The 10,858-nt window shown below is 46.4% G+C and overlaps 1 protein-coding gene across 1 annotated transcript; it reads left to right on the top strand.

Annotated features, from left to right (window-relative positions):
- Positions 1 to 2,090: 2,090 nt before the first annotated feature.
- On the top strand, positions 2,091 to 4,599 carry LOC149814244 (U-box domain-containing protein 17-like). The gene has a single exon (XM_089989355.1). The coding sequence runs from the start codon at positions 2,463 to 2,465 to the stop codon at positions 4,431 to 4,433; it is 1,971 nt and encodes a 656-aa protein (XP_089845481.1). The 5' UTR covers positions 2,091 to 2,462; the 3' UTR covers positions 4,434 to 4,599.
- The last annotated feature ends 6,259 nt before the right edge of the window (positions 4,600 to 10,858 follow it).

Consider the following 10,858-nt stretch of genomic DNA (forward strand, 5'->3'; position numbering starts at 1 on the left):
TAGAACTTCTCAACCAATTTCTCAAAGTAAAATAATAAGAAATAAAAAACAATAAGATAGGGGACAAACTAAATGATGCATTAACTCCATTATCTGAAACAATTCAGAAGAGACAATGGCCAGTGATGTTAAATTTTGCAACAAAAAAAAAATATATGACAAATGAATTATGTGCCTTAAAACTTGGGAAGTTGTTTTGATGCTAAGTTTTTTGCTGAGAAAATGCACTTGGTGAATGTACTCTATCTATGAAAGGATACTTGGAGGAATGAGACTAAATGCATAATAAATTAGATGTTTTTTTTAATGATACACTTCTTGAATAAAGTTACTATGGACTTTTATTTTTATGTTTATACTTTTAAACTTATTTTAGAATACTTGAGATTGTAGTGCGTTTAATTAATATTTATGTTTAATTTAAGCATTACTTATTTGTCAAAAAAAAACTTAAATATCATTGATGCAATCAAATATGATATAACTTTTTTTTTACATTTTTTGATACTCAAACAACATGCTATCGGTTCCTTAAAGGAGTTGTTTATGCTTATAAACAAAAGAGGGAATCCACAACTCCTCACAATTCTATTTCTCTTCAAATCCAAATCCAGTAGTTCTAATTTCCCCAACTCTTTGCGCAACATAACCTTAGAATCCAAATTGAACTTCGTCTCTCTCAAGATTTTAGATCGATATTTTCAGCTTATGTATTATTTTAGGACCAGATCTTATCTATTTGTGTTTTTTGCATGTGAAACCATACAAACTACACAGTGTGCGAACTGGGCATTTCTGATATTCTTTTAGCAAAAATCTAACCTTTGAGCACTGTCTAATTGCTAGAAATTGTCACTTAGGTTGCATTATTTTGATAATTATAATTTATTAGGGGCTCAAATGTTTACAGAAAATATGAGCCATCGTCAAAGCCGTAAGCCGTTTTGAGGGGATCCCTTGCACTAAGAGAGCCACGTCAAATCTAATGGCGAAACGAGGCGTTGACTTTTAACCGCCTCAAAATTAAAAAAAGCACGCAAACGCCCCCCCCATTAAAGTAATTAACGCCGTAAGGATATTTTAGTCATTTTACAAAAATCGTCGACGTGACAAGAGAGAAAAAACAATCAAGAGTGCTTTGTCTGAAATACCCTCATGCTTGTTCGTTGCTTAATCTCCCTTGGATTTTTTTTATAGGACCTTGAATCACGGAAAAGCCCAAGAGTTCCGGTACCCCTTGGACCCATATCCGTTTTCAAATGAACTGACCCTCCATGCTACTAATAGCATTTAACCAACAGGCTTGTCCAACCTGATTGAGTGATTTCAGCAACGGGTTGTTTGGTTCAGAGTCTTCAGACCCAAGGTGGAAAATTGTGTCTTAATCGGAACTTGGGTCAAGCCCGGGTCTGGTATATAATTTCAAAAACTATACCCGGGTCCATGTATTAATTGGACTTTTGGGTTCGAATGGGTCTTGATTGGGTCTTCTTATTTATTACTATACCCAGACCTTATAGGATTTGGTTCGGGTTAACCCGACCGGTTGACACCCCTAATTGCAACAGTTGTTGGACACAATTAGATACATCCTATATAATCGGTTCGGAATAAAAGCTTTGAGTTACAGCGTAGAAAATGGACTTATTGAGTCTCAAGCACTTGGCAACGGATCAGCCTGATATTCATGCTCAACCTGGTCCATTGAGGAAGCAAAGGCTACTCTACTGCTGCCTTTCCATCTGAAGTCCTTGTTGGATACCAACCTTTCCATTATGATATGGATCCGATATTTAACTGGACACAAACTCCAAAGTCCAAACAGAAAAAAAAAAACAGGTTAGACACTGAGGGCATAGATGTAAATCATTCAAGCATCAAGGGTATTACCGTCAACTCTCCCAGCCCAAAACCGGCCTTCATTTCAGGTAAACAAGTTATGACTTCTTATTCAAAGGAATATTTCGTCATTTAGAACTAAAATGACATCCACTTCACCCGTAAAATGACCGGCCTTCGACACAATCTCGTGTCTAGTTTCGTCATTCATTAATAATAAATAATACAGATAGACAGAGAAAGAGAGAGCGTCATGAGAAACGGGGCGAAGCTTCCAATGCAGAGATAGGAGACGTTCGAGAAACGCGGAAACGGCAGCGCACTCCCCACGATGATTCTTCTTCTTCTTCTACCTCCTCCCTCTCATAAAGCCCCATATTATCCCTCCTTCACCCCAACCCCAATTCCAGATATATCTCGAAATCCCATCTCTCTATTTCCGGATATTTATGGTTCCCTACTCCCCCATCCAGATAACCGGAAAACTCTTGCATAGATTTCTAGATAACACGATCGGAAAAAACGCAAACTATTTCGGCTCTTGCGCAATCGGAGATCGGAATTTATCTTGATCTGAGTTCTTTTTTTTTTCGGAAACCCTAATTTCTCGAAAAGAGAGAAAGATGCAGCCGCCGTATCCTTTAGCAGACTCCCTCGCTTCCCTCTGCGATCAGATCGCTTCCCTCCTCCCCATCGACGCCTTCTTCCTCCGTCGCCAATCCCTCTCCCTCCTCCGCAAGACCCAACTGCTCTCCCTTGTTCTCCGATCGCTCTCCGGCGTCTCCGGCATCTCCGGCTGGCCTTCCTCGGCGCTCTGCCTCCGGGAGCTCCACGCCGTGCTCAACAAGGCCCTCGGCCTCGTGCAATTCTGCTTACGGTCCAGCAGGGTCTACCTCCTCCTTCACGCCCCTCAGCTCTCCCTCCACTTCCACGACATCGTCCGCGAGATCTCCACCGTCTTCGACGTCCTCTCGCCGGACTCCATCCCCGATCCCGACCTCCGGGACAGTGCCGCCCTCCTCCGCCGCCGATCGGATCCGCCCGTTGTCCCGAAAGGCGACCTCATCCGCCGAGAGATCCTATCTATTCTCGATGATCTCCGCCACTATCGCCCGCCCGACCCGGGGGATCTCCGCCGGATCTTCTCAGAGCTCGGATTGCAGAGCGGGATCGAATGTGACTCCGAGATGCAGAGCCTCCGGGAGATGATGAAGACGGAGGAGCAAGAACCGGAATCGTCATTCTCGCTCGTCGATCTGTTCTGTCTCGTCCGGTACGCAAAGTTCCTCCTTTTCGGCATCGAGTGCTCCGCCTCACCAGTGGCGGAACCACCGGAACGGGAGGAGAAGGAGCAGCAGAAGATCCCGGAGGATTTCCGCTGCCCGATCTCGCTCGAGCTCATGCGCGATCCCGTCACGGTGTCCACTGGGCAGACCTACGACCGGTGGTGGATCACTCATTGGCTGGAGTCCGGGCACGTCACCTGCCCGAAGAGCGGGCAGCTCCTCACCAGCACCGAGCTCATCCCCAATCTCGCCCTCCGCGGCCACATCTCCCGCTGGTGCGCCGAGAAGTCGATCCATCTCGATGAGTCGCCGGAGACTGCCGGAAGTGGTGGCGGCGATCCGCTCGCTGTCATTGACTCGAAGCCGGCTGTCCAAGCCACCAAACTGACCGCGCTCTTCCTCGTCGGGCAGCTCGGGAGCGAATTGCAACCTATCAAGACGCGCGCGGCCTGCGAGCTCCGGCTGATCGCTAGGTCCGGCTCGGCGCTCGTCCGTGCGGCGATCGTCGGAGCCGGCGCCATTCCGTTGCTCGTACCGTTGCTCCGGTGCGGCGATCCCGTCGCCGAGGAGAATTCCGTCACGGCGATCCTCAATCTGTCCATCCACGACGGCAACAAGGAGCCGATCGTATTGGCGGAGGGTTGCCTGGAGGGGATCGTCCGAGTGCTCCGGTTCGGCTCGACTGACGCGATGCGCGAGAACGCGGCCGCCGCGCTCTTCAGCCTCTCCTCGGCCCCCTCGCTCAAGAAGCGGATCGCCGGCGAGCCCGGCGCGGTCGACGGGCTCGTCGAGCTCGTCCGGTTTGGGTCGGTCCGGGCGCGGCGCGACGCCGTATCGGCGCTCTTCAACATCGCCATGTGCAAGGAGAACGTCCCGAGGGTCGTCGAATCGGGCGGGGCAGACGCGGTGGTGGAGCTGCTGCGGGAGGTGGACGGCGGGGTGGCGGAGGACGCTGCGGCCGTGGTGGCGATGCTGACGAGGCACGCCGACGGGGTGGCCGCCGTGAGCGCGTTGCCGGCCGGAATCTCGGCCCTCGTCTGGGTGCTGCGAACCGGTTCGGCGAAGGCGAAGGAACACGCAGTGGCGGCCCTGCTCGAGCTGTGCAAGCGCGGCGGGCCGGACGTCCTGGAGATGGTGGCGAGGACGCCGTTGCTGGCTCACTCCCTGCAGTCGCTGCACTACTCCGGTACGTCCCGTGCGAGACGGAAGGCCGCGTCGCTGGCTCGCGTCTGTAGTGGTGGGTACGGACCTTCTGTTTCGAGACATGCCATGCACGTATCGTTGACCGTCTCGGTTCCGTTGCGGTAACGGTTCGCTTTTGGTTGTTACGTCCTCCATGAAAACATCACCCATTTTGTTTTCGCTGCATTTGTTTTTTTACATAATGCATATATGACCTGATTGGTGGTTGTATTATTTCATTCGTTTGGGAAGAAAGGAAAGGAAATGGTGGCCCCCCTTTGTTTTTTTTTTAGTTGGTGCTGATTGCCCTTATGCATTTGTTTAATAAAATCTGGAAACGTGAGACAAAGTTCTCTCCCTTTTTTTTTTTTTTTGCGGGTTTTTCTCATTTCTGTAGTGGTGTTTATTTAGGATTGATGGGACCCTTGTTGGTTGGTTGTGCTTGTGAAATCATGAATCCCATATTGGTGGCTCGATTTTGAAATTTATATAGTTCTGTCAGCCAAAAGAAAAGTTTTTGGGGTCATATTGGCAATCTCTCTTTCACAGATCACTAGTTCATAACCAAACTTTGATGCTCAGGTGAAAGTGAAAACCATGAAACATGCCTTTTGAGGATAAATTTAGCAGCGCATTGTCTGATTATATTTTTAAGACAAATAATAATAATTGAGAGCAAAACACGAACCTAAGCTTCCAATATCAGCTGTGTGTGCGTGTGTGTGTGTGAATGATTGATCAATGGTGGTGGTCTACTTAATTGAAGTTGAAGGCCTTAGACATTGCCCTTAGCAATGCTGAAGCCATCATTGCTCGCATTCTCAATGTGGGTGCTTGCAATCTCTGCAATTCTTAGCTTCCTTCCGAGAAGTAAAGGCGACAAATGAGGCATTTGCTATGGCACTTCATCCATGGCTTCAGGCACACAGGATGAAACGTGATTGTAGGGAGTGAAAGGTGTGCCACTCTACCAGATGGTGTGGTCATCATCCTTACTGTGGTTTTTTATTTGGGATAGCACAACTTTTCTTCTTCACCACTTTGTCCGATTCTTGATGGGTTGGTGTTGCAGTTTGCTCATCCATGGGGAAGCTCGGCTGGGTACTTTTGTTGTTTCAGGCTTGGGTTCTCACCCTCTCCTCAGATAAAAGCCCATGGATGTAGCAGGGTCTCCTGCTGACATGGGATGTTCCAAGTTTCAACCACATTAACCGTAGTAATGTTTGGTTTGTAACTGTAGAAATTGTCGACATGAAGAATTCAAATGCACTAAAAAAGAGGCCTTAATTTTTTAGACAGATAACTCGGTTAGATTCGTGGTAACCAATTCGGAATCAAGACTGGCATGAATTGATTAAAATATAAAGAAATCATTTAGTTGCCTCCTCTAAATAATTTCCATAATAGATTTGTCTTATTCTCATAAAACAAATCTCCCTCTGATTAAATTGACCAAAGGCGTTTAACCGAACACTTGAAAAAGAAATTCAGTGGTGCTCAGGTAATTTTCAGTTTCCTCTCAAATCAAGCGATACCCTTGTTTTTATTTTAAGATAAGCGACACCCTTGTTGGCAATGGCTATATGATGTCCGTATGTGAGAATCTGAAATGCCATTTACATAGCTAAGTTATAACCATTGCCCCGGGCCAGTAGGTAGGGGATCCGCTTAACCCCAGCTTGCCTTTCAAACAAAAAAAAAATTAACGTGTTATTGGCTATTTTAAAAATCTTTTAATAACTTTTTAAGCAAAGAATACAACCCTCTTTTTTACTCTATTTTTTTTTTAGTGGGGTGAGGCTTCTTTTGCTACGCAAGCTGTGGGGCGAAGTCAAATGAATGGGATAGGAACGCGAATGATATCATCCAAAGCGCATTATTTCACTGGTCCTAATTACTATGTTTTAGTATGACGTTGAAAGCACATAAGTACTCATCCAAAGCGCATTACTTTACTGGTCCTAACGCACTGTATTTCACTACCAATCTGACATCACCAATACATTGCCCGCACGAGTTTGATAGTCACCCAATTGCGGTAGATAGCAGCATCCCACCTGGGCAGAAGAACCAACCATACAAACAGCCTTGTGTTACCAAATGACAAGCAGGAGAAAACAAAACATGGAGAACAATATATTTGTTACGGGTTTTTTTTTTTGTCTTTCTGTCTCACCCGAAAGACCCGAAGGAGAATGACAGGTTGTGCTTGTTTCAGGCAAAGAGCCGTGCATATCTCATGCATGCTTTGCACAACAGAATATTAGAAACGACATAGTTGAATGGATCAATAGATCGGGCTAATGCCAAAGTCTTTGGCGTACGGGCATACGGGAGTTCAAGCCTATGAGAGACAGGTGTGTCACCTTCCTGTGATGAGCACACAAGCGATCAAGGGTTGATAGAGTCAATTACGCATATTAATAAGCATCACGGATATTGGAGTAAGCATCAAGTTCTTGAGTTGCACTGAACGAAGGGCATATTGTATTTTAAGACTTGCAGGCTTCACGGAGCGCAGTGTACAACACGGGTAACATTCCACTGCGATGAAAAAAACCTTTCGATCATCAGCCTAAGTAGTTGCTAATTTGACACAGTGAAGCTCCCTAGTCAAGATGAATCAGTGTCGCTCAACATGTACTCATAGAGCCCCTAGCAACGATGCGAGTTTGGGCAACAAGAATAGGCTCCACGATGTCTATGGAGAATTTGCATACTCCTAAGCGCCCCAATGTGCTACTCACGAGATTTAACCATTTCAAACCGCAAGGTGGTGCACTAATGCAAGACAAGAAGAATGTCTCTTATACCCTCTGCCAATAAGAAGAACCCTGATATCCATTGAAAACACACTGCTTTTGTTTTCAATGAACTTCCTGAACATAGACTTCGTATTTCATCGAAACGACTGCACAAGAGTCTTTCTCTCATATGAATGTGTCGGCGAGATTTTGATCTTGGCTTGGTACTTCTCAACGTGCAAGGAGATACGCAGCCTCGAAGTTCAAGCAAACCTGCATGAAGTAGCTCATTTCAGTGTTTGACTTTACGGAGGCGTTCCTCATCTATAATTGAGCTGGAGAATACTCTACCGTGGCATATGAATTTCGCATGTAAAGCTTCTGTTTGTGAACACGAAATTGAGAAGGATCACGGTATGGCAAATAGCTGCATGTGGCCGAAGAGACCTCCGTGGCACGCATGGAGTTGAGCATATGTACATGAGATTTGTCCTGCACACTTAGGCTTGCTTACTGAGAGGGTTGTCTCGTGGGCATAGGCTTTTCACTTAACAACGAGCGTGTCACCGTAGGTCTCACCACACTGCACATACGTGCACTGCTTTTCACTGGTGATAAATAAAGTTTGGCATATGTGAGCAGTTGGCACCATCAAAAAGCTTCAAACCTTGACTGCACTAGGCATCAGCCAGAAAAATGTGTATCATTCTCAGCAGGAGAAACACTGGGATCCTCCAACCCATCTAGGCCTATGATCTATGGGCATTCGAGTTGTGACCGCCTGAAAGATTTCTTTAAGCCCTACCATATCTGATCCATCCTCTCGTTGTATCCAATGAATTTGACTTTTTTTTTTTTGCATATTCCTGGTGGCCATCAGATAAAAGTATTGAGAATTTTTTTTTGGCCCTCCTGGATCCATCTGCATTTTGACTTCTGGCGCCAGTTCTTCTTCCAGTTTTAGGATGTCTGACAATTCGTCCTACAGCTGGAGTTCGCGGTCAATTGCTAGCGGGCATCCTTGATCTATCCGGGGTTGGAGCTCCTCAATGGACGATTCAATTTGTTCCTTCCTGTTATGCAAATCACCCACTATAAGCTTCTTCCATCCTCTTAACTGGCGCCGCACTAGCCCGAGCTTCAATGCCACTCTAAACATGGGGCACCCTCTAATCTTTGTGCCCCATGCCCTCCTAGCCACCTCTTCGCATCTAAGAATGTTACACCATGAGGTAAAAAACTTGTGATGGACTTGGCTACGAGAAGAGCATTGTGGTCTTGGTCACCACCGTGACCTCCATCGCGTCGATTGGATCGACTAAGCCAGCAGAGCTCGTTGACATATCGTTGTTCCTCACAGGATTTTCTATGGAGATGATCAAATTAGGACTGGTAGACAATGCGTCCCCAGTAGTTCATCGTTGTTGGAGACGTGCAGAAGGGGACATTCTTTTCCCAGCAATCTGTTGTTCACGGTGCGAAGACTTATTGGGCCAAAAGCACCATTTTGTAACCGCGTCGACGACGATCTGGATTCATTGCTTGAGAGCCAGAAATATGTTCCTCTCTAATCTCTAGGCGGTGCCTATTTTCTTTATCTTCAGCAGTCTGCGCAGAAAACGAAAACCCCCTGCTGAGCCGAGTTCTGCGGAGATGAGTTATTGCAAGAGTCGACAAACGTTGACTAAATTGACAGAAGGAAACGCGGCCCGAGTGTCCATACACGCAAGGGGAGGCACCTGAACAGGTTCTCATTTGCCACCGCTGGAGACGTTAGCGGACGTGGGTGACTTGGTGAACGGTTAGGCAACTGCTCCTGTCGATCCTGGTCACCGGCAGCTGGATTCTGTTCAGATTTCGGTCGTTTTCCCTGTGTCACATGAATGAATCAGCTTGGGCAGTAGGGCGTTCCGTCTCCATGGGAGCCGATGTGATAGATGGACAATGCCCTACAGGTTCACCGTCCACATCAGGAATGAGTTGAGGATCTTCTGAGTAGAAGACGAATGATCCTTCCTTGCATCGACCTCCATGACATGACACGAATTAGCAAGCACCATTTCCATATGCTTTGGCTGTCCTGGAGGAAGAGAATCTCCCTTGTCCGATTCTGAGAGAATAGAGAATCGATTTTGGTCACGAGCCCTGCGATTTCAAATTCCGAGGATTAGGTGCCCGCCGGTGAATTTTCACTTGTTTCCATTCGTCGTTTGGCGGCAGTGTTGAGGAGACAGTTTTGTCATTTGGCTTTGATGGGCAGGTTGCCAGAGAGTGGTTCGTAAAACCACAATCCCAACAGAACCTGATTTTCTGTTCATAGACAATTTCTTGGTTGAAACTCCGACGATTCACAATAGTAATTTCAATCAATGATTTTGGCGATACATTGAGAGGAATGGCCACACAGATACGAGCAAATGCCCCTCTCTCCATCGCACGGGTGAATCGATCAACTTCGATGAGATGCCCCTGCAGAAACTGAGTGACTCCCTCGAATACGTCTTGTGTCCAACACTCCATGGACAGCCCCGGAAGACGGATCCAGAGTGGGACACGATTAGTTGCTTGCAGCTTAATCTCCAAAACAGGTTCCCAATTATGGGCCACCAGCGTACGACCGCCAACCTTCCATGGCCCTCCATAAAGGACACCACTTGAACGGGGCCATCATCTCATTGTGACGGGAGGGAGAAATCTCTAAGCGAAAAGATCCTCCAGACTGCACCACGGCTGCCTTCGATGAAGATGGTGTTGAAGTCCCTTCTATTAACATGAACGCTGCACCGGAGGGGGGGTGTTGAGTGCCGGGCTGTGAGAGGCATCACCATGCTTCTCTTCCCTGATGGGAGGAGGACGAGAGCCATTTGCTGTTAGGGTCTCATTTTAAAAAGATACTTAAAATGGTAAAAAGTGGTCTCTCGTTGAGAGAGAGAGAGAGAATTAATAGCATTGCTATGCATCTACGAAAAAGAAACTTTACTTTTTACTTTTTTCATGCAAAGCATTTATGAAAAAAAAAACTATACCGTTTCCGTATAATACAAAAATGAAAGCGAGAAGCTCCAGGATAATAGCCCCGTATCAAAGAGAAGGGAATGGAAACCCTCCATTGCCTATAAAAGAAAAAAGAGGGTACCACAGTTCGACACATGGAAGAAATTTTCAATACCATCTAATATTTGATTTCGGCATGAATAAAAATGACTATAAGAGATCGACTCGGGCTTAGACTGAAGCCCGAGCCCTCGACCCAACTTTTATCGGGCCTTATCTTCAAACAGGAGCCCGTCGAGCTGGGTAGTGGGTACCCGAAAACCTGACGGGTACCCGACCCAATGGCCACCACCTCTACCTATACCTTGTCCATTCACATCAGATGGTGCCTGTGAGCACATGCAAAACAAGATGGCAGGATCTTCCCAAGAGAATAGGAAAGAGGGTTGCCAGTTCTCCATACCAACAACCATCAGAAGGTGGCACACTGGTAGGCAGATTGGTTGGATTGCCCTTGCCAAACAACAATCTCCATACCAACAACCATCTAATATTTGATTTCCAGCCACCTCTCTTGAGAGAGAGAGAGAGAGAGAGAGAGAGAGAGAGAGCAAACTAAAGAATAGGTAGAAGCTTGGCATTGACTTGTCTACGTCCAAAGTCCGACATATAGCAAAACCACATTTGAAGAGAAGCCCTCAATGCCACAGGTTAATTTGTTCAGGTAAGACTCAAATAGATCAAACACGCCGCCCATATATCTACTGTTTTAGCATGCAATGACGTAGTTGAACAGTAGCCCTCAAGGCCAAC

Source organism: Nuphar pumila, chromosome 15 (genome assembly GCF_984573655.1).
Source record: "Nuphar pumila chromosome 15, dmNupPumi1.hap1.1, whole genome shotgun sequence".
In the NCBI taxonomy this organism is placed as follows: domain Eukaryota; kingdom Viridiplantae; phylum Streptophyta; class Magnoliopsida; order Nymphaeales; family Nymphaeaceae; genus Nuphar; species Nuphar pumila.

Bases quoted from the DNA above. Each gene is read 5' to 3' on its own strand.
- LOC149814244 (XM_089989355.1), top strand. From the start codon at position 2,463: ATGCAGCCGCCGTATCCTTTAGCAGACTCCCTCGCTTCCCTCTGCGAT.